Source organism: Oreochromis niloticus, linkage group LG8 (assembly GCF_001858045.2).
Source record: "Oreochromis niloticus isolate F11D_XX linkage group LG8, O_niloticus_UMD_NMBU, whole genome shotgun sequence".
Taxonomy (NCBI): Eukaryota; Metazoa; Chordata; class Actinopteri; order Cichliformes; family Cichlidae; genus Oreochromis; species Oreochromis niloticus.
Window position 1 is genome coordinate 26885308 of NC_031973.2, and position 26286 is coordinate 26911593.

General features: G+C 40.3%; 2 protein-coding genes across 4 annotated transcripts; one reads left to right on the forward strand and one right to left on the reverse strand.

The window, feature by feature from the left end:
- Positions 1-6211: 6211 nt before the first annotated feature.
- mrpl27 (mitochondrial ribosomal protein L27) lies at positions 6212-8396 on the reverse strand. Of its 2 annotated transcripts, none has more exons than XR_001224763.1 (4): positions 8124-8268; positions 7646-7774; positions 7112-7179; positions 6212-6924 (listed from the first exon to the last, which is right to left on the reverse strand). XR_001224763.1 is itself a non-coding variant. In XM_003438650.3 (4 exons), the coding sequence occupies exons 1-4, from the start codon at positions 8312-8314 to the stop codon at positions 6718-6720; spliced, it is 444 nt and encodes a 147-aa protein (XP_003438698.1). In that variant the 5' UTR covers positions 8315-8396; the 3' UTR covers positions 6212-6717. The 2 variants fall into 2 exon arrangements, 1 of the variants encoding a protein (XP_003438698.1); XM_003438650.3 differs by lacking the exon at positions 8124-8268 and adding an exon at positions 8275-8396.
- A 4144-nt stretch (positions 8397-12540) lies between these two features.
- Positions 12541-26032, forward strand: eme1 (essential meiotic structure-specific endonuclease 1). Of its 2 annotated transcripts, none has more exons than XM_003438485.5 (9): positions 12541-12682; positions 13329-14032; positions 14199-14326; positions 14489-14578; positions 17846-17967; positions 20320-20458; positions 23284-23399; positions 23509-23698; positions 25751-26032. In XM_003438485.5, exons 2-9 carry the CDS (start codon positions 13351-13353, stop codon positions 25925-25927), a joined length of 1644 nt encoding a protein of 547 aa, XP_003438533.1. In that variant the 5' UTR covers positions 12541-12682; positions 13329-13350; the 3' UTR covers positions 25928-26032. The 2 variants fall into 2 exon arrangements, with proteins under 2 accessions (XP_003438533.1, XP_019217660.1); XM_019362115.2 differs by lacking the exon at positions 12541-12682 and adding an exon at positions 12692-12817.
- The last annotated feature ends 254 nt before the right edge of the window (positions 26033-26286 follow it).

A 26286-nucleotide genomic window follows, 5' to 3' on the forward strand; every position in this document is an offset into this window, starting at 1 on the left:
TTCCCTTGAAGATCTTTCCCACCAAAACAGCAGGCATTCTTTGATCGGCATTGCCAACAATGAGCACAATTCTGCCCGGAACCTGAGAACTATTGGACCAAGGTAAGGATAGTCTGTGTGTGTCAAACTGAGCTTCCTAGAAGGCTGTTCATCATCGGGATACCAAATAACTATCACTTAGATGGACATTTCCCATCAATGACTTTCCATGAGCTTTTTCATAAGGAGGACAGGCAGAGACAGATCTAGAGCATGATCGGCCGGTACTATCCCCAAATTGTTCCCTCAAAGTTGGGAGCATGAAACTGTCCAAAATGTCTAGCAATGCTGAAGCATTAAGAGTTCCCTTCACTGGAACTAAGGGGCCGAGGCCAGCTCCTGAAAACAACCTTACATCATATTCCCACTTCCACCAAACTTTACACAAGTACCGTTCTCTTGACAACCGCCAAACCCAGACTCATTCCCCAGACTGCAAGACAGAGAAGCGTGATTTGTCACTCCAGAGTCCAGTGGTGGCATTACACTAGGGCATCTGACAGATGAGCAGTCATTGGATGTTCACCTGTCAAACCACACTTGGAAGGACAGCTGAAGACATACAATGACAGAGTCAATCATATGCAAGGCTCCAGAGGCCAACTTCCACTTAATGTACTGCACAGACCTCAAGGATTATGCTCTTTGAGGAGGCTCTTCATCAAGCCACGACAAGAGGGCACTTTCCATCTTTTGCAGCTGGTAGATTGACAACAGAGCCATCAGAGGAAAGAAAGGAGTTGTGGGAAGCAAGTACTTATGCTTTGAGACTGTTGATTGAGCTCTCTGATTCTCGAGTAATCTGATGATAATGACCATGACTCAAGCAGTACATTCCTTAATGATGTGAATGACTTTGTCATTGTCAGAATTGTCTATTCCTTTAACATCAGTTTCCAAATAGTAACTGTTCTGAGTTCACCAGTGACTGTTAGTCCCATTTGAAAGGAAGGTATGAATGCATGTTTGATCTTTAACTAGATCAAACATTTACCATAGAAATCAAAAACCACAGAGCATCTCAAAGATGCACTTTGAAACTTCCATGTTTTTACATATATTGAGAATGGTCCACACTGACCTGAGCTTTGGGTATTCAGAAACTCCAAGACTCTTTATTAGGAGGATCATCTATATTTTAAATCCATATACATATACAGTGCTATGCTTTAAAAAGTAAACTTCTCTGGTGCATTGTCAGAGTAAGCACTGGATACCAAAAGGTTGATTCTGTTCATCTGGAAGTAGCGTTTTCAGTGGGAGAAATGTTTCGTCACACATTGTCCCATATGACAGCATTGCAGCTCCTGTTCAGTGTACCACACATTACGCTCACTTGTTCGGAAACCTTAGAGCCAGATAAGCCCCTTCATGTGATTAGTAGTAACACCTATGTGAGAATGCTATTTGTGGACTTCAGCTCTGCCTTCAATACAGTTCAACCCCACAAACTGGTTAATAAACTAAGCAACTTAGGACTCAGCAGCTCACTGTGCAGCTGGATACTGGACTTCCTGAGCAACAGACCCCAGAACGTAAGAATGGGAGAGCACACCTCCTCCACCCTCATTCTGAATGTGGGTGTCCCACAGGGGTGTGTCCTCAGTCCCCTCTTATACTCACTTTTCACCCATGACTGTTCACCAATCCACACCAGTAACACCATTATAAAATTTGCTGATGACACCACTGTCATAGGACTGATCGACAACAACAATGATTCAGCCTACAGAGAGGAGGTTCAGCATCTGAAGCAATGGTGTGACGACAACAACCTGCATCTGAACACAGCCAAGACCAAGGAGATGGTAATCGACTTCAGAAGAACAAAGCGATCTGAGCACTCTACCCTCTACATTGATGGGGAGGAGGTAGAAAGGGTAGAAAGCTTTAAGTTCCTCGGAGTCCACATCTCGGCCGACCTTACCTGGTCCACAAACATCTCCCACCAGGTAGGGAAAGCACAACAAAGGCTGTACTTCCTCAGGAAACTACGTCAGGCCCAATTACCCCAAAGACTGCTAGTAAACTTCTACCGCTCCACCATTGAGAGCCTTCTGACTTACTGCTGCACACTCTGGTTCAACTGCTGCACTGCGGAGGACAAGAGGAAACTGCAGCGGGTGGTGAGGGCAGCAGAGCGGGCAATCGGCACTTCACTAACTCCCCTCAGAGACATCTATACTGGCAGACTTCAGCAGAAAGCCAGCATCATCATCAAAGACCCCTCGCACCCTGGACACTCATTTTTTTCCCCCCTTCCCTCTGGTAAACGCTACAGGTCCATCAGGTCGAAGACAAACAGACTCAACAGAAGTTTTTACCCACAGGCTGTCAAACATGCCCTACCTCCACCCTGATTGGAGGATAACTGCACTGCCAACACTCATGGACATTACACCTTATTTATAAATCGTATTTCTGTTTATACTTTAATGCAAACAACACCCTTACCTCTTTAAACTGTATTTATTATAACATTATTTAGTATAGTTCCAACAGCACCCCCTCCCCCCCTCCCCCCACTCAATGTGCAATATCATCCCCCCCACACACACTCAATGTGCAATATCACTGATCACACTGCACCTCTCAATGCACCTGCTAGTTAGATGGCATGTATGTGTATGTATATAGATGTAAGCGTGTATGTGGAAATATGTGTGTGTATGCATGTACGGATGCAAATATGTATATATACATATATGTATGTATGTGCGTGTATGTTTGCAGGTGTATGTATAACTTGTACATATCTTTCTTGTGTAAATGTAAATTTGTCATTGTGTAAATACGCTATTGTGTACTCCACACACATGGAGAGATGCCAAACTGCCTTTCACTGTTCTTGTAACAGTGACAATAAAAAGCTATTCTATTCTATTCTATTCTGTTCTATTCTATTCTTAGTGAAGCACTTATGTGGTCAAAAATGAAATGTAGGATATGAAGGTGCAGTGATAAGCAAGATATGGGATAATCAATTCAAAAAATGATCATTGGGCTGTCCTCCAATGAGTGTCGGGTATGCCCAGAACACCCTACCCAGGAAGTGCCCATAACCGGGCCATAATGGCATCATAATGGCAGCTGGCTTTTATGTGAAGGAATAACGGGTCTTGGCAAATGAGTTCACTCCTGATTCTCCTGACCCAATCCCACCTCTTGAAACTCAGCTGCAAACAATCCCAGTACGAGCTGGAAGGCACGCAATTCACAAAAAGTACAGATGAAATCCCGAGACCACCAAAGTGGAAGCCTTCTACCACTTGGCTACACCAGACAAAGCTCTAGGTGTGGGTGTAGTGAGTCCAACCTTAAAACTGAACAATGTTATTATTATGATGGAGGAAATGTCTTATTTTATAAGATTTAGAAACAAATATTAAAAGTATGAGGACAATACATTGTTTCATTAGTTCCTGTTTTCTTACTTTCCTGTAAATTAAGTATTGAATTGTTTATATATGTTTATGACTGCACATGGGTTTGATTAGGTGGATTATGTGTAGATGCTTGTAAGACTGTAAATGGGCTACAACAATAGTTAATCAGAATCAGAATATTTTATTAATCCCAGAGCAAATTATTTAAGCAAGAGAGTCTACATAAGCTTACATAATAATAAGCTCAATTATTATTGTTGTTATTGAAATCTGGTTCTTATTTTAATGTTGGAGCTGCCAAGACCACATAGAAGTTTCATGGATGTAAAAAAGGAGAATATGTAGAAGACTGGTGTGACAGAAGTCAGTGCAAGAATAGGGTGAGATCTGAGTCATCTGCTGTGACTCAGATTATCTGGTTTGGTTTGGAGATGGTGAAATTAACAAAAAGACACAAATAACAAGAGCCAGAACTAAAGGTGGCAGAGTTAATAAGGCAAGGTTCACATGGTTTGGACATGTGCACAGCGAAGACAGTGGATCTACTGGCCAACAGATGTTGAATATGGAGGAGGAAGACCTCAGCAAAAGTTAATAGATGTAGTGAGGAGGACTTGCAGGGTTGGTGTGACAGAAATGGAGGCAGATGATCTATTGTGGTGACCCCTAAAGGGAGCAGCTAAAAGAAGAAAAAAGTAAACTAGTTGTGCTATGTTGCATTGTCCATATTTATAACAGTTTGTACAGTCCGTGTGATATAGATGCACATTTATTTTGTACATTATCATGTGTTATTATTGTTATTATTATTATTGTTATTATTATGATTGTTATTATTATCATTATTATTATTATTATTATTATTATTTATACGGTTTGGCACTGGATTTAAAAATGCTTGGTGATGTCAAAGTGCCATTGAGGGAATAAATTCATCAGTTATTGAAGGACTGTGCAGGAAATGATACTGGTGGGGGGAGATCATTCTGGCTTAATTTCTTAATTGCTTATCCAGTTATGGGGAGGGCTATTGCAGCAGACACTGAGTATGACACAAAGTAGACAATAGGGCCAGTTTAGTATCACTAATTAAGTCAGAGTATGCCCAAAGGGGCAGCATGCAAACTCCACACAGCAAAGCCCCGGTTAAGGTTTGAGTCTAAAAGGTTCTTGCTGTGAAATGAGGGAGCTAATGACTGCAGCATTGTGTTCACTTATGAGATTAAATCAGTAATTTAAAAAAACCCACCTGCTCTGCTAATAAAATGCTTTCCCATAAGAGTGAACACCCCCCCCCAAAAAAAACAAACAAAAACATTTTCTGTAGGTAAGCAAAAGTTGATGCGTCAATAACTGGTTTACACAGTGATTTGTTCAATTTGGACCCTCGTGGGCATAAATCAAAGTACATGGAGAACAGATTACCTTGCGCACAGTCAAAATTATTTCACAAAAAGTTACCACTCCCAAAAATACTAGCCTCCATGACCATAATCATTGTCAGTCATTTAGTCTATTTGCTTCGGCCTGTTTGATAATGTTCACTGGAGGTACTTCTTCACTAGGAGTGATATATGTTTTGGGTTATTGTCATGTTGGAAGACAAAGTGGCCCAGACCCACTTTTCCTGAAACCTTATCATACTAAGGACATACTCCTTCAAGGACTTGAGCCTGGCTTTAATGTTTCTCTTCTGCAGAGGTTCTGCACTTTTTTCTTTCTGGAACCTCATGGTGCATTCCTGCGAAGGGTTCTAGTGATTGTCTTCTTTGACACTACAATCCCTGACTTGCAGAAGTCATTCATAGTTTTAGTTTTGAGTTTAATTTTAGTTAACTATAATAACCTTCTCACCAGTTGTTCAAATGGCTAAATTACCTCCTCAACATGTCTTGAAGTTCTGCAGAGGCCTGGTAATGAACTAATCATTTGATTCAGGTATGTTGACCCAGTGTGTTACCTAAAACCTGCAGGACTCAGGCCCTCGAGGCCTGGAGTTCGACACCCCTGGACTAGACTATATTCTCCCAGTATTTCACAGGCTTGTCTAAATGTTGTTCAGCAAGCTTTCAACCTGCTTTTTCTCATTAATGGAGTCTTGCATGGTGAGCATGCATACAAGCCATGGTGGTTGAGGTACTTATTCTTTTCTTTCTTTTTTTGCAATAAGGTTCCAAAGATTTTGAAAGTACTCATTGGTTTTACTCATCATGAAACCTTGGTAATGAGATACCTTATTAAGGCCATCACCTGGGACTGAACCAGCTGATATTAATTTGCACTAAGTAGCAGGATTGTTTTTTAATCACTGATAGATTTCAGCTGGTGTCATGACTTTTCACCCCTTCCTTTCTTTTTTCTATGTTTAATACACTTTCCCTGTGTCTTTTTTCATTATTAGACATAATTTATTGACACTTGTGGTTTGATTTCTTTGTATGATTGGAGCGGATAAACTGATACTGACATCTGGTGAGAATTTAATGTCATTAAAACCTTTAGAAATATATTTACTTAGAAAATTGGTAACATGTTCAATTACATGGTGTAAGGACTATAGGTGACCCTGTTGCACAACTATAACAATAGCAGCAGATCCCTCTGTCAGTAAACAGAAGCCTATTCACAATCAAAGAGTAAGGACAAATGCAGACAAGTTATATCTCCGTGCAATGTCTAGAAATAGATTTTTTGCCCCTTTAAAAAGTTACATGGGTACTTGTAGAGTGCTTTTCTACTCTGAAAACTCACAGCACTTAAACACAATAATGCTCTTGACACAACAATTCATTCAATGTAAGACTTACACATAGAAAACTTTAATACACTAAATATATGTATATTCAGTATGACAGCAATGATGCCTCAGTTCAGTGTGATGGGGATTCCTGTGTGAACTGAGTCCAGTTTACAATTATAATTTACTCTCTTCACTTTACTTGTCTCATACTGTACATTTATTTTCATCACACTTCCTGTATCATGGACTACTGGAATGACACCATGAAATATTGGATTCATACCATTTTTAACTCTCGTCTCCTTAAAGACTTATACCGAATGAAACAACAGATGTCTTTCTTCATTTGTGTTTTGTAAAGAAATTGTAAAATGCTGTGGGAGTTTGACCCAAACTTTTGTTTATAAGTCAGGCAGAGAGTTGTGTAACTCCAGGGATCCCAGGAAAGATCTTTGAGGTCAGCAGCCATCTTCTTGAGATCTCTGGAATCCAAGTCAGGGTGAATCCTAAACAATCCTGACCAACGTATGAATGAGCTCTATGTGCTCAGTTTTAGACCATGTCCACTAGCTTGAATTTGCCCTCCTGCTTGACTGGAAGGACATTGATGAAGGTCTTGTAGAGGACGGCTCCTCTTGGCAGCTTGGTGATGACCTGAGTAGCCTCTGGGCTCCGTGGTGATGGGACATAGACCTCCTTAGTGAACCTGACATAGCCATCCTCCAGAGCAAAGAGTGTCTTGTTGGTTCCCATTCCAACCTTCAGGGCAAGGAAAAAGGACCAGGAGTGAAACAAGATGAAAAGCAGTTACACCAGCTGTTCACTATCTGCCACAGCTCACAGTGCCACATGGAACTAACTGCTGACAGTGTGGTGTTAAGATGAAACTTTAAATTCTAGGCTGAAAGTCCATCACACCAACATTTCTGGATAGTGTGCAACTTACATGAGCTCCTGGGTGATACCGCATCAGCCTCTGTGTTGCAAGGATGTTACCAGCATGGACAAAGTTTCCTACCACACAGAAGAGGGGGAAAAAAAAAATTAAATTTCAGCCCCGACCTTTTATGCCAATTCTAGCTATTGTATACACTTCTTGCTTACACTATGAAAATTCAAATTCAGCAATGCCACCAGTTTTAGAAGCCATCATTACATACATGTGTCAAGTGTCTGTATTGCTGTATCACTGCATTCTTCTGAATTTCTCAGTCTGACAAATACTGCTCATATCATAATAACAAAAGCTAAACATAAAACCAATATAAACTAAACTGAATTGAGCAAACTCATTCAGGGAAAAAACAAAACAAAACACAAGCCAACATTAAAACTAAATGCTAATAAAAACTAATGGAAAGCACAAAAATACAATAACTGTCCCACATCCTCTTAAATTCACCTGTACATCCCAATACTGCAGGCTAGAACTGGTCCTAACTTGGAATACAAATATATGGCTATAATTGTTTGCTGTTACCATCCTGTTTCTTGAAGCCATATCTTTTTCCAGGGCTCTTTCCTCCGAGGTTCTTGCTGCTGCCGCCGGCCTTCTTAGACGCAAACCTCACCGAGTCCAGCAGAGAGAGCTGACCAGGTATCAACAAACCTGAAATCAGAAAAATAAGCGCGTTCACTTGAGCTTTTTTTTCGCTTTAAATCCTGTTTCAGCATGTGACACATTGTTTTTTTTTTTATCTATATGTAGGACATGATATTGCCCAATTATTATGCCCTGACTGTTACCTAGTTCTTCAATCAACACATAGGGTTAGCTTACAGTGAAAACGATCTACATTGCATTTATTGAGACGTGTCCCACATATCTTAAAGAAGCAGAACTGAGGAGAATCAATAAATTGCGACGACACTGTCAACAGTGAAGTGTACGTTAAAATTTTTAAAGAACAAATCCTATTCGCTCTTCATTTGATTTGCATCGTGACACTCAGCGCTACCTCGTATGGAGACAAGTTAGGACACAGTGGTTGCCAAGTTTCACTTCGACAGAAGCACTTGCTCAAAATTCAAAGCCACTCGGTGTTCGTGTGAGCAGTAATCTGTAATGTCCGTTTGAAAGTTTGCCGCACTCATTGAAATGTATGATACCTGTTCTGGACTTGACAATTAACGACACCAGCGCAGCCATCTTGAGCAATGTTGCCTACATCATTCACCCACGTCACATCCGTTTACCTTTGTTACGTTCACGTTCCTCAAGAAATACAGAAAAGTCCGTAATAGAAACCAAAATGCACTACTTCTTCTTCTGTTAAATGAACATATAAGTATACCTGTCGAACCTGCATTGCAGTTAAGATACGTGCTTTCAGTTGACAAATAAATGCCTTTGTTTGTTTGTATATATGTTAAATAAAGGCTTGTTGGGAAAACCCCCCCAAAACAACTTATTCTTCTTCCTTCTGTTATTTCTGTTGGCGGTTTGCAAACAACGAAACGGTGCATTACCGCCACCATTTGGTATGGAGTGTGGACCAAAATTACTAAAACCCCCCAAAACAAAACCCCATGGTGTCTTAAAGAGCACAATATGGCCTGCTGAGGCACTTCTTGAGCTCTTTTGAAATAAATCAACAAAGTCCAGTTTCATTTTCATGTAACCAAATTTTTGGATTAGCTGTCTTCTCTCAACCTCATATTTCCGACAATGCACTAAATCATGCTCTATGGTCTCATCTTCTCTATTGCCGTCATATTTTCCTGTATAATGCTATCCTATTAAAAATAATGTGCTGTTTAAACCAGTATGCCCAAGTCAAAGATGTGACACAAGGGTCTTCTCTCTGCTGTTCCTTCCTGTCCTTCTCCTCTCTCCTATTTTCCTTTGGATTTTGTAAAACCAACCTTCCTTTTCTTTTTTCATGCCATTGCTTTTTCCACCTTTTTTTCATTTTCTTATTATATGCCTTATTATTCTCTTTATATCTGTCCTGCTGACACTGAGTGACTTATTGTGGCTTTCTTTCCTGTTCTATCTGTCATTTCGGAATCAGAATCAGAGAGACTTTATTAATCCCAGAGGGCAATTGAGTTGTCATAGCAGCAAATATACAACAAAGATCAAGCGCTCACATAAAATGAGTGTACAAACAGCGATTTCCATCCATTCGCTTCCGCTTACAAACAGCACGGTGGCACGGTGGTTAGCACTGTTGCCGCACAGCAAGAAGGTCCTGAGTTCAATTCCACCATCAGGCTGGGGTCTTTCTGTGTGGAGTTTGCATGTTCTCCCCGTGTTTGCGTGGGTTCTCTCCGGGTACTCCGGCTTCCTCCCACCGTCCAAAGACATGCAGCTTGTGGGGATAGGTTAATTGGATAATCCAAATTGCCACTAGGTGTAAATGTGCGAGTGAATGTGAGTGTGAATGGTTGTCTGTCCTTGTGTGTTAACCCTGCGACAGACTGGCGACCTGTCCAGGGCGTACCCCGCCTCTCGCCCTATGACAGCTGGGATAGGCTCCAGCGACCCTGAACAAACAGCGATTTCATTTCCTTTAATTCTATAGTGTGCTGGTACCCACAAAAGTAACCCTAAGTCTCATCAAACTGACTCTGTAAAGTGTTTGATGAATCTGCATTGTATGTGAGTTTAAAATAAAACCCCCGTCCTTTTTCTTCTTTTCGAATAACGTGAAATCAACTGGGGCCTTAGGAGGTATCCATGGGGTTATAGTTGGTAATGGCACTGTCTGACTGATGCTGACCTGATCCAGATTAAATTAAGTTGCTTTCCTACTCACCGTCCAACCAAAGCTCTGTAGTCCTCTTTTCTCTATTTCCCAGCTAATCTTGGATGATCTTGTTCATGTCCCTGTAGATTTGCCCAGTAGTTGAGTGTTAGCTGCTCTCTTCGGATTTTATCCTGCTGAATTATATGCTATACACCTGTAATCTAATACCTAACTAATAGTAATATTTGACTGTCTGTTAAAAAGACAGACAAATACAAGTACAATTGACCATTTATACTAATTAATAAACCTTCTCTCCACATCATATGCTTTTTCTATATAAAAGAAAACTGCCAATACACTCTCTTTGTTTACCTGTGGCTTAAGGATGCTGGATCCATTGTACGTCTCCCTCTTCTAAAATCACTCTGATATTTCGACATAAATCCTTTATTTTCTATGTTTCTATGTTAGTCTTTCATTTTTCATTCTCTCCATTATTTTGCAGACATTAGATGTTAAAGTTATTGGTTTCCTGGTTTTGTATCATCCTTCCCTGGTTTACGTATCGGCATAATCATTGCCTCCTTCGGCTTCGTGGCAATTTCCCAAACTCCCAAACTCTATTATATAATTTTAATAAACCATTGTATAACAAACCTGATCCTTTGTCTTTGCAAATGGTTTATTCAAGAAATCCTTTGTGTCATTTTCTAGATCTGTAATGCCTTTACCTATTTACCCTTCGTCACTATTGTTATTTAAACTATGAACTTTAGCAAAACTTTAGCATAATGGAATTTCCCGGAGGAAACCACCCGAGGGATTAATAAAGTTTCATCTAATTTAATCTCTAAAAGTTTCTACTAGCACACCTGCCTTCTCTTCATCGTTCTCTGCTGCAGCTTCCCTGTCATTTTTAATGGTTCTTCTTGCATTAGCCTGTGACCTTTTATGTTCAATAATATTCTGAGAATTCTGATTCCTTTTTAATATCTTAAAAGCTTTATTTCAGCTCTTAATTGCTTTATCACATTCCTTTGTTCCCTCGGGTACAATCTTCTTTTTGCTCTTATCTTCTTTATACTCCGGTTTGCTGCTTCTTGAATAGCATTGCAGACAGAAGAATTTAAATCATCATTATTAACATTCATATAATTTTTTTTTGCATCTGCTGGTCACTAACAAGTCTAAATGTCTTCCAATCTGCAGAACTAAAACATCACTTTTTGTACACCGCCTGTATCACACTCCTCTGTAGTTCTGTCATTTCCTGCTGTTGTTTCTTTAACTACCTGCCATGAACAAACACATACCAGTGAACCTGATACTAATGTGAGATCAACTGGTTATTCTGTACCATTGTGAACACTGCTTCTCGTACCACTTCCATCATTTAGGCGTACCAGATTTTTAATCTTCTTTAATTCTTCAGTTACTGCTCCTTTTTGATTATAATGTTTTATTTCTGATGTAAGTGGCCTGAAATGTTGGGATATTAAAACAAAAAGATACAGACAAAACTGCTAATAAAAGACTTCCATCTCTAAGGATTTTAGATAGTGTGACCTCTCCTAACCTCTTTTTCAGTTCGTGCAAAAAAATTATTGGGCTTAACTGCACCCCACCATCCTCCTTGCTGAATTTTAGGATTATTTTAAACTCTTCTCTTTTAATATCTTTTCAGACTACACTACCTTTGTCTGAACTATTTTCCTGAACTATTATCCTCTAAATTTTTGTTTGCTGCTCTGTGTTTCTAATAAACTTCCATCCACTCTTCTGTTTCTCTCTCTTCGTGATTCTTTTTCACCATAGACCAGCATCAAGTCTCCCTAATCCATGTCGTCCTCATCCTCTACCTGAAATGCCATTCTAGTCCAGCCACACACCAGCTTATGCCAAGCGCAAAAGTCTGTGATCCAAATCAGGAGGTCGTATCGATCCAGTTATCGATACCAAAACTGGTATTGGCATTAGATCAACACTATTGCGATAGGATCAATACTTTGTTTCTGTCCTCGAAGTTCAGCAAATAGCCCACTGAATAGTGTTAAATCTATTATTTTTTAGGAAATGAAAAAAATACACCTCAAACATGGACTATGAAAAATATCTGAACCTTTTTGTGTTGACTGTCACAACTATTTTATTTATATCCTATAGCACATTTAAACAACAGAAGCTGACCCAACGTGCTTTAGAAACAGGCCTATTTACATTACAGGTCTCAAAGAACCCAAATTTTGAAATACATGAAAGTTGTGTTTTGTTGTGTTAACTAAGTATTGTAGAAATTAAAAATCAGAGTGATTTAGTGGTCGATGATGATTCATCTCATAATACACACTGCACTTCCCTACATAGGCTGCCTTTATAAGTTGAAAGTATCAGTTTCGGCAATACTGGCCCTGTATTTATTTGATATCGGATCGAAACCGACATTTTCAGCATCGCACAGCCCTAACGTAGTCCAAAAACCAAAAAAAACTATCAATCACTTTTGTTTGTAGTTTAAATCTCGCGCCGTCACGTTCTTTCCGCCTCCAAACCTCTCCTTCTAAATGCACTACTACTATCTCTACTACTGTTAGGGCCACATTAAAAAAAGTTAGTTTCTATTTTGGGATTAAGGTCGATATTTCGAGTTTAGAAACATTATTTGAAAAACATTATTTGAAAAAGTATTTTTTTCTTTCTTAACGTGGCCACAAGACCCGGCCTCAGTGTCCGCGGAAGTTTCAGAAAATCCTCGTCCTCCGGGAACCCGTGAATGCATCATTACCCGGGGAAATCAAACAAGTCTCGCAGTTCTCTGTGTTCGGGTAAATAAATAAATAATTTCGCGCGGTAGTTTGAAGTTAGAGCAAGTAGTTAATATTTTTTCTTATCTATGCTGCTTCTTTATTAACTACTTAATTACTACTGCCTTGTAATTTCAAAGAGTTAAGCGAACCGCAGTAAGTGACGCGTTAAGCTAGTTTGCTAACCTTCAGCTGATGCCTGCAGTCGGGTAATATGTGCTCGGGTTGTCCTTCCTGATCGTTTCTAAAAGAACATTAATGTCGTGCCAAACTCAATTTAAAAAGTAATTTCTTTATCGCCAGGTCCTGTTCGGTTAGACACAGCGTAGCTGGAAGTTGGATATTCAATTAAGTGAGAGAAGTCAATAACGTTACACCAAGCGACTCCTATAATTGGCCTTGCTTATCTTCTAACACCAGAAAACACTACGGTGGGCGGTAACAAGCACTGCGCACCGTTTATTCAAATAAGAATTTCACTGAAATAAGGCTTGCTGGTTGGACTGTGTTCAAGTCGAATTTACGAAAACGCCTTAACCTGTTGCTTTAGGTTTTGATTTTCAGGTTTACCTAATAATTTGTTAATTATTTAAGAAGCATAAAGACTTTTGTTTCAAATCTTGTTAAGTGATGATGCTGTTGTTGTTGTGTCACACAATATGTACAGTAACCTCCTTGGATATGTGAGCATGGGCAGCCAAAGTGACTGCACCAGTGACCCAGATGAGGAGCTTCCTGTGTTTGACTTCCTCCAGCCAGCCTCCCACAGACGTGCAGAGAAACCAGACTTTGATGGTTTTGATGCTGCAGCAGCAGCTGTCTCCTCCCCAGGGAGGGGGAGTGGTGGCGTGTGCATGGGAATGGCTAATGTAACGATAATCAGCAGCAGTTCCGATGATGATGATGCACCTTATGTTCCTTTAGCACAAAGAATCAAGGCAAGGCGAGACAATGTGATTAGCACCTCCTCCATCGTGACTAATGAGAATGATGCCGAGCACTGTTTGCCGCTCTGTCTGCCCAGCTCACAGTTTTCTGGCCAGAATGGCTTTTCAGAGTCAGAGTGCCCGCTCGGCTCACATCAGGTGAGAAAAATGGGCTGTGGACAGGAGCTTCCTCTGAACGGAGCAAGGAACACAGACACTTTTCCTTCCAAGAGGAAACTTGGCAAGCGAATGGTTGAGGAGATCCAGGTCTCCAGGGAGGTGGCTCTGAGTAAGAGGGAGGCTAAGAAGAGACAGCAGCCAGACAAGGATGTGCTCAGGGAGGAACGAGAGAGACAGAAAATGGAGAGGAAAGCTCTGGCAGAGGCTGCTAGGGCCCTGAGGCCAGAGGAATGTATCAAGCATATGGTGGTGGTGGTGGATCCAGGTAAAAAGAAAACATTAAATTATACTTGGCAATGTAGATAAATGCAGATCATTACAAATTTTATTTTAAACTGCACATGCAGCCAGTCTTTCATCTGCAGTATTATTGAAGTCATTAAATGTGCTAATTGTGGCTGTAATTGTGCTGAGTGTGTTTGTGTGTGCAGCTCTCCTACAGCTGGAAGGAGGCGGCACTTTGCTGGCCTCGTTACAGGCTCTGGGTTGTAGCTGCGCCATCAAGAAACAATCCCTCCCACGCAGTGTGAGCTGGATGAGAAGAGCTCCCTGTGCGCAGGTGATAAGACACATACAATATTTTTCTCTTTACCTCACTTTACTCAAAGTGAAGCAAGAATGTGAACTTGTCAAATTTGCCGTAATTGCCATAAATGAATGAAGTGGTTTCATGAGTGCTTATTTGGCAGTAACACCTTTTACTATCTTTGCCATGTTTCAGGCAGATGAAGGAGCATCTGTACCAGAGGCCTATGTTGTGATACAGATGACAGTGGAGGACTTCATTACTTTGATCCACAACTACGTTCAGGTTTGTTGTGGGTGCTGATGGTATGCTTGAAGGATCAACAGCAGAACCACTGCTTCTTCTACTGACTTCTGACTTCTTCTACTGTTTAGAAGAAGTCTAGATGAAGCATTACTGCATCTGATCAGAAACTAGGAGAGTTTAGGAACAACAGGAAGAGAACGAAGAAGGCAAAAGGCAAGCGCCGACTAGAAAATGACATTAGGCAATGTTAAAGGATTTATGTATTTTGGCCATTAGGGTAAAAAACCAAACAAATGATAAAAACCTACGTCGGTCCATTTAAAAAAAAAAAAAAAAAAAAAGTTCAGATGGTTCAAACCATAAAAATTCTCTGTGAGACAACAGTGCTAACCATAGAACAATAAAAAACACGAGGATGAGTGTGAAAATGTTTTGAGAAAAATATTTTATTCTTTTCTTATTTAAGAAGGTGAGTGACATACTTCCCTTGACCTACCTACAACCATTCATGTAAGCACTATTTAACTTTTTTCTCTGCTTTTTCTATCGCAGTGCTTTCTAACATTCACACACATTCATACTCCAATGCCTGCATTGGAACTTTGGGTTACTATCTTGCCCAAGGATATTTGGCATGGAGACTGGAACAGCAAGGGATTGAACCACCAACCTTCCGATTAGTAGCTTTATAGCTATCGCTAATTTCTACCCTTAGAAAACCAGTGGCACCTGCAGTGCACTAGCTCACAGCTAGTGTGAGCTTAAACATTGATGACATCCACATTTTGTACATCAACCAAGAAAATTAGATTATGCTAAACATGTACAAATGGTCAACTCCAAGCTAATGAATTCCCCTGAAAATGTAAATATGTTTAAAAAAATTACAAATAAGATAAGATAAGATAAGATAAGACTTTATTGATCCCACGACGGGGAAATTTTTGCGTCACCTCAGCTCAGGTACAGATATCAGAAGGAAATACAAAGAAAATACAAATAAGTACAATCAATGAAAAAAGTAAGATAATACACTATATACAATGGTAGCACACACAGTATAATACACTATATACAATGGTAGCATACACAGTATGTGATTATGGATATGGTTGGAAATATGGAAGACATAAACTATATCGCTTGATATAGCTATTGTACCACTACTATTCCTATTTATAGACATGTACACACACACATGTACACACTAAATATACATATGTATACATATACATACATATATACCTGCACATGTCCATACACATGGAAGGTCCATTATGCATGAAGTGGTGACCGTGGATGTTCACAGTGTCCAGTGACTTATGATATTGTGATTGAGGAGTTATAGAGTCTAACTGCTGTTGGGATGAATGATCTGCGAAAGCGCTCCTTCCTGCACCGAGGGTGTTTCAGTCTCTGACTAAAGGAGCTGCTCAGCCCACTCACATACTCATGCAGTGGGTGATGTGGGTTGTTCATGATGGATGTCAGCTTTACTAACATCCTCCTCTCGCCAACCACCCCCACAGACTCCAGGGGACATCCCAGCACGGAGCTAGACCTCCGCACCAGTTTGTCAATCTTGCTCCTGTCCCTGTCCGTGCATCCACTCCCCCAGCAGGCCACTGCATAGAAAAGGGCAGATGCTACCACAGTGTCATAGAATGTCCTTAACAGAGTCCTGCAGACTCCGAAGGACCTCAGTCTCCTCAGCAGGTGGAGTCGACTCTGGCCCTTCTTATACAGGATGTCTGTATTTGTAGTCCAGTCCAGTTTATTGTTGAGGTGAACACCCAGGTACTTATAAGAGTCCACTATCTCAATGTCTTTCCCTTGGATGCTCACTGGTGTTGTAGGGGGTGACTTCCTCCTGAAGTCTATGATCATCTCCTTTGTCTTGCCGGCGTTGATTTGGAGTACGTTGGTCTCACACCAGCCAACAAAGTCACTGATGACCCCCCTGTACTCCTGATCATTCCTGTCTGATACGCATCCAATGATGGCTGTATCATCCGAGAACTTCTGTAGATGGCAATCGTCCGAATTATAACAGAAGTCTGAAGTGTAAAGGCTGAACAGGAAAGGTGAGAGAACCGTGCCCTGTGGTGCTCCCGTGCTGCATATTACCACCTCGGACACACAGTCATGGAGCCTCACATACTGTGGTCTGTTGGTAAGGTAGTCAATGGTCCATGCAGTCAGCTGTTTGCCTACTCCGGCTCCCTCCAGCTTCCCTCTCAGTAGTGCAGGTTGGGTGGTGTTGAAAGCACTGGAGAAGTCAAAAAACATGATCCTCACAGTGCTCCCCGCCTGCTCTAGGTGAGAGAGGGATCGGTGTACCAGGTAGATGACAGCGTCATCCACCCCAATTCCAGAACGGTAGGCGAACTGCAAGGGGTCCATCACTGAGCCCACCAGTGGCCGAAGGTGGTGCAGGATGAGCCTTTCCATGGTCTTCATCAGATGAGAAGTCAAGGCAACAGGCCTGAAGTGGTTGGGCTCCCTGGGGTGTGGGATTTTTGCCACCGGAACCACACAGGAAGTCTTCCACAGTTCAGGAACCCTCTCCAGGCTCAGGCTCAGGTTGAAGATGTACAGGGCCACCTGACAGAGCTGGTCTGCACAGTCCCTGAGCAGTCTGGAGCAGATTCCATCCGGACGTGCTGCCTTCCTTGCCTTCGTCCTCTTGAGCTGATTTCTCACCTGATCAGCTGTGAAGTAGATGTGAGGCTGGGCTGGAGTGGGGGGTGGGGCTGGTTTTGTTGTGGGTACCATGGGTACCAATATAGTACCAAAAAAGACTTACTACATTTCTGAAACAGGTAGTTTTAGCAGTAACTTTTTAACAAACCTTACTAAGACTTGGGTAAATTATGTATTTGTAGCCAACTGTTTTCAGTAGTGGATTCATATATTTTTGGTGGTATAGAGTGATTTTTGTTGCAGAAAGACACTGAGATGAAAGGTGTTGTCTTATTTATGTTTTTTAAATAACATGTACAGCACTGGAGCTTCATGGCACAGAGAAATAATAGGTATGAGGCTTTCAATACACACAATTTATGATTGTGTGTATTGAATATATTGTAATTGTGAGTGTGGCGAAAAACTAACTCAGAAAATTGCTTATGCTGGACATGGCGAACAAGAAAATATGTTATTACATTTAAGAAATAAAGGTAAACATTTACATAATTTTCATTCTTTCTTGTCATTAGTTGCATAGTATAATTAATTTTAAGGAGTTCTAATTGCATATCAATAGAGTTAATTTTTTCCTAATATCTAGCTCCTTGTGTAATCCAGAATGAGAGGCATGGCAGATCAGACTGTGGGCCCACATTGACATCCTGGGTCCAGGAGCAGCAGAGGCGTCACCTTGGCAAGACCCTTAGCCTAGCAGTTATTGAGCTTGAGAAATACTTCAGGTAAGGATTTGAAGGTTGAGCTGTAGAACATTTTAAAGGATAATTTGGTTATTGTTGCTCTATAGCTTGTGCTATTGTTGTATTTAGCCACTCTATTAGCTCAGGATCCCTCGGAGTTTAATTAATTTAATTATGAAGTTCCACAGGGTTCTGTGGTAGGACCAGTTCTGTTTACATTACACATGCTTCCCTTAGGCAGTGTAATTAGAAAGCACAGCATACATTTTCACTCCTGTGCAGTTGACTCTATCTATCTATGAAACCAGATAACACAAACCAGTTAGATAAACTGCAGGAATGTCTTCATGACATAAGGACCTTGATGACCTAAAATGTTTTGCTTCTAAATTCAGCTGAGGTCAATGTACTCGGCCCAAAAATCTCAAAAATATGGTCTCTAACCAGGTGCTTACTATGGGATGGCATTACTTTGACCTCCAGTAACACTGTGAGGAATCTTGGAATTTTTTACCAGGATATGTCCTTCAATGCACATATTAAAGAAATATGTTTGACTTTCTTCCATTTGCAATATCTCTAAAATTAGAAACACCCTATTTCAAAGTGACACTAAAAAACTAGTTCATGCATTTATTACTTCTAGGATGGACTCCTGTAATTTGTTGTTATCAGGATGTTCTAAAAAACTCCCTGAAAAGCTTTCAGTTGATCCAAAATGACTGGGAAAGAGAGCATATTTCAGATCATGTTAGACTGGGGGCTTACTTATGATTCCCAGAAAATTTAAGTAAAAAGTAAGAAAGTAGAATGGGAGGCAGAGCCTTCAGCTTTTAGGCCCCTCTTCTGTGAGACCAGCTTCCAATTTAGATTCAGGAGACAGACACCTTCTCTCTACTTTTAATATTAGGCTTCAAACTTTCCTCTTTGATAAAGCATATATTTAAGGCTGGATCAGGTCACCCTGAATCCTCCCTTAGTTACACTGCAATAAGCCTAGGCTGCTGGGAGAGTTCCATGATGTACTGAGTGTTTATTCTTGAGTCACCTTTTTCACTCACTTTGTTTATACACCTCTCTGAATTTAATTATTAGTTATTATTAATCTCTGGCTGTCTTCCTCAGTGCATCTTTGTCCTGTCTTCCTTCTCTCACCCCAACCAGTCATGACAGATGGCCCCCCAATCCCTGAGCCTGGTTCTGCTGGAGGTTTCTTCCTGTTAAAAGGGAGTTTTTCCTTCCCACTGTCACCAAAGTGCCTGCTCATAGAGGGTCATATGATTGTTGGGATTTATCTGTATTTCTTTGCATTTTTGTCTTGTATTTGGGTCTTTGCCTTACAATATAAAATGCTTTGAGGCGACTGTTGTTGAATTGAATATATCACCAAATAGATAATCTCTCAGGCTTTATTACTTTTTTAAATTGTTCTTTCTCACTTTGAAAAACCCCCCTTTTTTTAATGATCACTGACAGAAACAACACCACCCAGTCATGAAAGCTCTTATTGAAACCTATTTGATGTAAAATGCAGAAGAAAACGACATTATCAAATGGCTCATTTTTTAAGTTGAATCATTTAAAAGCTCTATGACTTTGACTACATCAACACTTGTGGTGGTATCTGTTGCTCAGGAGGCAGAAGGTCAGCAGATTGATTCCACATGCCCAAGTGTCCTTGAGCTACATGCTCACCCCAGAGCAACGAACTGTGACTGTGTGGGTCTGTCAGTATGTGTGTGAATATGAATGTGGCTGGTGGTAAGAAGCACTTTGAATGCTCAATTAGAGCAGGAAAGCTGTATGTAAACACTAAAGTAACATCTGGAACTAAATAAAAAACTGAAAGATACTGAAATTGAAATGATAAATATTTACCAAAATTGGGAAATTAATGTGTTACAACTACCAATTAAATACAAAATACAAATAAACGAGTACCCCCAATTAATCAAAATCTAAAAATGATACAATAAGGAACTTAAATGTACAATCAATATATGGTATGAGGTGGTAAAGATTTTCTGTATCTATCTTTGCGACAACTGAGCTAAAACGTGTGAGAGAACGAGTTCAGCTGTATGTCCAGCAAGAAACGCAGAGAATGGTCTGTCCATTACACCGGTTTTATGGTCCTACAAAGGTGTGTCTTTGTGTAACTTGCACAGTAGTATAAAGTGCTCCATAAAGTGTTGAAAACAACAAGGCAAGGCACTCAGAAACTGCATAACCTTACGTAAACACATGGCTGTCTGAAAATATGGCAAGCATCACTGTGTAATCTGGAAAACCTCTGGTGGAAATACTGAGAGGAATAAGAGTGAAGAGAGTAAATGCATCAATGAAGGTCCTGAGCATTAATGTCTAAAATGACCAAAAATGTTTTTTCTCAAGATCACAGAAATCACAAAACCAGAAGCATTTTCGAGAGGCTGTTGCTGGGGAGGAGACGGGGGGAAGTAAAACCAAGAGGAGAAAGAAGAATGGTGGAGCTGGTGTACTGCCTGAGGTGTCGCGAGTTGACGTAGAGGAGGTAGGTTAGGTGGTTGACACAGGATAATTTATAATTATATAGAAAAAATAATGAGCTTTTGTATTAATTAAACAATCCCCACGCAACTGAATCAATATATCCCTTAAATATAATAGGGGATAATGTGTGAAAAATGAACGTACATGGCCATGTGTGGAAAAAGTGATTGCTACCCCTAAGAAATCACTTAAATGGAAACTGCATGACAAAGTGGAGTAGACCAAAAGATCCTAAAAAGCCAGACATCATGCCGTAATCCAAGGCAAGTCAGAAACAAATGAGAAATAAAGCCATTGAAATTCCAGTCTGGAAGTAATAAATGCATGAACTAGTTTTTCAGCATCACTCTGAGACAGGATATTTCTAATTTTAGCGATATTGTGCAAATGGAAGAAAGCAGTCTAACGTATTTGTTTAATATGTGCATTGAAGGACATATCCTGGTCAAAAATGACTCCCAGCTCCCTCACAGTGTTACTGGAGGCCAATGTAATGACATCCATATTAAGCATCTGGTATGATACCGTATGACTTTTAGGGCCGAGTACCATAACCTCAGGGTTATCGGAATTTAGAAGCAGGAAATTAGAGGCCATCCAGGTCTTTATGTCTCTAAGACACTCTTGCAGTTTAACTAATTGGTGTGTGTTATCTGGCTTCATGGTTAAATAAAGTTGCCCTCTAATTAGGGATGGGTATCGAAAACCGGTTCTTGTTGAGAACCGGTTCCCACTGTTTCAATTCCTTGGAATCGTTTGCCATTTTTGCAAACGATTCCCTTATCGATTTCAGTCGCCCCGAATGACGTCACCACATTGCGGAGCGTCGGAGGGTACCTGGCAGGAAACACGGCGCCTAAGCGGCTCAAACGCTTAAAAGTTTGTTTATACTTTACGAGAACGAATGACAACAGGGCAACTTGCAATACTTGCAAAGTAGATATTTCATTAAGGGAGGAAACACTACGAATATGCAAAAGCATTCGCTCACAAAACCGCTCCGGACTCGTGAATCTCAACCCAGCAGCAGCAGCAGCGGTAACGTTTGCACGTCATCTCCCGTTAATGCGGCAGGTAAATAATCAACTAACAGTGCATATTATGTTAGCGCGATCTGCTTTATTACAAAACCTGCCATTACTGTGCATTTAGGTGACCATGATGAGACAGACAGACAGAGTCTGGCTGGCGCTCGCTGGCAGTTGTCGCTGCAGTCTACCGGTAGCGTCTCTTTTCAGGCCCGAATGTCACCGAGCAGTGACTAGTTTGTGGTCAAAACCTTGCAGCCATTTGCCACAGCAGATGGTAAGTGAATGTGTTTAATTGTAGGCAGGGACATTACTGGATATTCTTGTGTAATTGCTACAGAATAATTTATGTTATACTTTGTTATTGCTACAGAAGAATATTTATTTTATTATTTTACGTTTACAATTTTCCCCGGGGACCCTGTGACACCCCATTGAAGAGCCGTAGGCTGTGGATCTCTTAAGATCTCACTGTTGGGTTTGTAAGGCCATGTTACTCCTAAATTTCTATCTTGTTGAAAGAGAAGATATAAAACAGTTCTAAGCTAATCGACCTTAGTGTTCTCCTTTTTAAAAACAAGAATCGATAAGAGAATCGATAAAGAATCGAATCGTTAAACAGAATCGAAAATGGAATCGGAATCGTTAAAATCTTATCAATACCCATCCCTACCTCTAATGATACCTCTGCTAAGATAGGACTTCCTTTAACAGTCTTGATCAGTGATGAACAGTAAGATATTCTAGCTTTACTAGTTATCTGCTTTAATCTTTTAAATTAGGACTACGCTTCCTCCTCATTGTCATCCAGCCATCCTGTTTTCCTGGCTGCTCGGGACAATCTTCTGGGGGAGACGCTACCTTTGGTTGCACCGGCTACAGGGGCTTGCCTAACCTGCATTTTTCAAGGGTGTGAAGCTGGGTCTCAAATTCAGTGATATTGGCCTCCAGGACTGCAAACAGGCTACATTTATTACAAGTATCATTATTGCTACAGGAGACCAAGAAGTAAACTAAACATCTGACACAATGAGCAGGAAAGTGCAGGAGGAACAGGTGTAGAGGCCATGGTACTAGCGGGTTTGCTGTGAGCTAAGCTAAGCTAGTGAATCCCTAAATACACAGTGAGTGAATATTTTAAATTAAATAATTTAAAATTTAAAACTTCTTCCTGTGCTTTGGGTAAAGCATGTAAGGATGACACTGTGAAATAGGATGTTATCTAGTTTTTAATAAAACTGGCTATACAGATAAGCTACACAAAAACACCACTGTGTTGTAACAGGAAGTGATACTCTACCGCAGAGAGAGCCAACACCAAGCAGAGCGCCATCCAAAGGAATGTCAGGAGTGACTCACTGACAGCTATCGCAAACGCTTGATTGCAGTTGTTGCTGCTAAGGATGGTCCAACCAGTTATTAGGTTTAGGGGGCAGTCACTTTTTCACACAGTGCCGTGTAGGTCTGCCCCCCCCCCAACAATAAACACCTGCATTTTGTATTTATGTGTGCTATTTTTGTCTAATGTTGAAATTTTTTTAATGATGTGAATCATTAAGTGTGAGAAACATTAAAAAATTGAAATGAGGAAGGGGGCAAACACTTTTTCACACCACTGTAAGATGTTTATTTAGTTTTTTTTTATATCGGTCTACAATTTCAAGGATCTCTGGCTGCAGTGGCAAACATGTTGATTTATACTGAAGAGTCTGGTGTGTTTTCAAGGGACAAATTAAATCATGGTACTATTTTGCTTATGCTTATAGTGATTCATGTTTGTTTTCTGATATCCCTTCAGGCAATGGTGCATCTCCAGCTTCACACTGGTGTCTCAGTCTGCTTCTTTTGTACCTGGAGGGACTTCTCGGATCACATCACCATGACAACCAAAGCAGTTGCAGAGGCCCCTTTCAAGTGAGCAACTGTTTTTTTTTTTTTTTTTTTTTCTCTCTCATCACAGTTCAGCTTAACACCACCTCTGCCAGATCAAACAGTCATTTCCCATGTTTCCCTGTTTTTTCAGGAGAGAGAGGGAAAAGACTGGCTTTTCCTTCTACCTAGAGAGTGAGTGGGCAGGGGGCCAGCGGGTGGATAGAGGTGGTAAGGGTCTGCTGCAGGTGTGGAAGAGACAGATCCAGCAGTTCAACAGAGTGAGCCCAGACATGGCTGCTGCCATCTTGGCAGCTTATCCCTCTCCACAGCTGCTCAAGAAGGTACAAGCTTGATTATAGCAACAGCTTACTGACAAGGCCATGGTAAAGAATATATAATTCTGCCTTTCTGTTTTACTCCTGCTTCTGTTTGTAATTAGAACAGTTCTATCAGATTCTTCTAACACGAAAAAATATTTCCTATTCTTATGGCAACAAAAACCCCCGATTCACAGCTTGTAGGACTTAAAGGATCCACTGCTAACCTCTTATTGCGTTGCTCAGAACACCTTTGGTGGTGTTGCAGAGAATTAATTTAGGTTTATCACTGAAGTTCCATATAACGGAGCTCTGCTACGGTCTTTATGTTAAGGCAGGTTCACATTGGCTGCTTGAAAGTCAAACAATGTAATGTAATATTTGATAATTTTATTTACAGACTCTGAGGTTATTTTCTTTTTAACTTTTCTTTGATGGTTTGAAGTCCTTTACTTCTCTGGATTATCTTCACGTTTGTCATTCATTGATTTGAGTTATCTTTATTTAATATTAGAATTTGATCTTAAGGATTGAAATATGTTCAGTAGACAAAAATATAAAATATACAAAACCCCCCAACTTTTTCTGCATTACAGTAACAATCTTGTATATTTTTGATAAGCTACATACTTGATACTTGACCAGAGTTAGCAACTCCAAGTCTGAGGCCAGGCGTTCAAGTTGGGGATGGGTTGCTGCCTCAAGTGGAGCAAGTAAAGTGGGAGACGAGTGGAGTGGGACTCTGACAGATGGAGTGGCGCAGTTATGCAGGTGCTGTACTGGTCTGTTGTGCTGAAGAGACAGCTGAGCGTGACAGCAAAGCTTTTGATTTCAATAGCAAAATTCTGAAAATTTGGTACTATAGGAAGCAAATGTATCAAGGTTGTAATTCTTCCTGAACTCATGATAATTGCAGTCTCTTCATCTGTTTTTTAGTGCTGTCAGCGTTAATCTTGTTAATCTTGTTAACGGCGCTAACATGTTGTTGCCGTGCAGCCCCATGCACGGGGTGATCCGCGCTAACTCGCTAACGGAGATTTGCCGCGTTAATGCGGTTATGGCATCAACGTCATTTTAATGAGATTAATGCTGGCAGCAATACTGTTTTTACATGTTGATAAAAGATGGTGGCCATAAGAAAACTACAAATGGCACAGCAAAACTACATGGGGAAGATGGCCCAATGTAGTTTTTACCCCAACTTTTTGATATTAAAGGCATTAAGAGTTGGGTATGAAGGTATACTTTACATTTCTGGTATTGTGATGTTTTTAGTTCCTACCCTCACCTATCCTCAACCATGAGTGATTAAAAGAATAAAACACACACAAATGAACTTCCTCTGAGGTGTGTGTGTGGTCTCAGTCTTTAGGTGTATTTTTTACCAAATGGGTGTTTTTTAAAATCCACAAATATTTACCACAGCATGAAATGGTAGGGGACCAATAACTGGAATCATTAATAGTAATGTGCTTTCAGAAGTCCTACTGCTTGTTTTTATGTTCTGTCTCTGGCTTGTGAAGCCAATTTTGAATTATAGAGGCCCTATTATATGTATGGCAAAGTTGACATATCTTCTGTTGCAAACCACTTTCTCCCAGTTGTGCATCTCTTGTTTTTTTTGGAAGCTGGCGCGTTGTGCTGTCACTGCTACTGCTGGGTTGAAAACTTAGCGTATGAGCATGTTGTTTTTAATTTTTTACCATGATTTTATTGACTTACTTATGCTGAGAATCCAGTTCATCCAAGCATCTTAAATAGAATACAAAGCATTATTTTTCAAATCATGTTGATGTGTGATCACCTCTATTTGCTCTATCCTGCATAAATTTGTGTCGGCTTCGTCTTTTCATAGACTTTGCAAGCAAAACAATTACATACAAACTTCACTTTGTGTTTGGTCTGTGGACATCATTGAAGATGGCATGAAGAGCTTAGGCTTTTTATTACTTTATTTATCACAATGTTAACTGCAGCCTATAAGATTTCTCGGATGTGAGTCAACACATCACAAGGCACATCTGCAAACATGTCAGTTTATTTGTTAATACTTGATATTTCCTTGTCTGTTTGTAGGCTTACAACCTGTGCAGGACCAAACAAGAGAAGGTCTCTTTGCTCTCTGACCTACTGATCCGGAGAGGAGAAGGTGTCACTTCCACCACTCGTAGGATTGGTCCGGAGCTCTCCAGACGCATCTTCCTGACAATGAGCTCCTGTGATCCAGAACTGAGTCTAGACTCTAATCTCTGAAATTTGAATTTGATTTTGTGGCCCACCTGCTTTGAGTTGGACGTTTGTGGTCATATCTTTGAATTTAATACTATGTAATTAAAGTTCAGATTTTTAAAAATTTTATTTATGTATTAAAGTTTTATTTAAATAACAGTTTTGAAGACCAGTATAAGATATGCACATCAACCATACTTAATTGATTCTGGGGGAAATTGTGTTACAGCTCACATTAAGGGTTCGTGAGGTGACTGATTTGAATCTTTGGCACTGTTTTATTTACACATGTATTCCCTCCCTGCTTCATAGCATTGAAAGACACCTTCATTTGTGATAACTTTGAATCATTTGAAACACATGTTGAAATACCCGTCATCTCA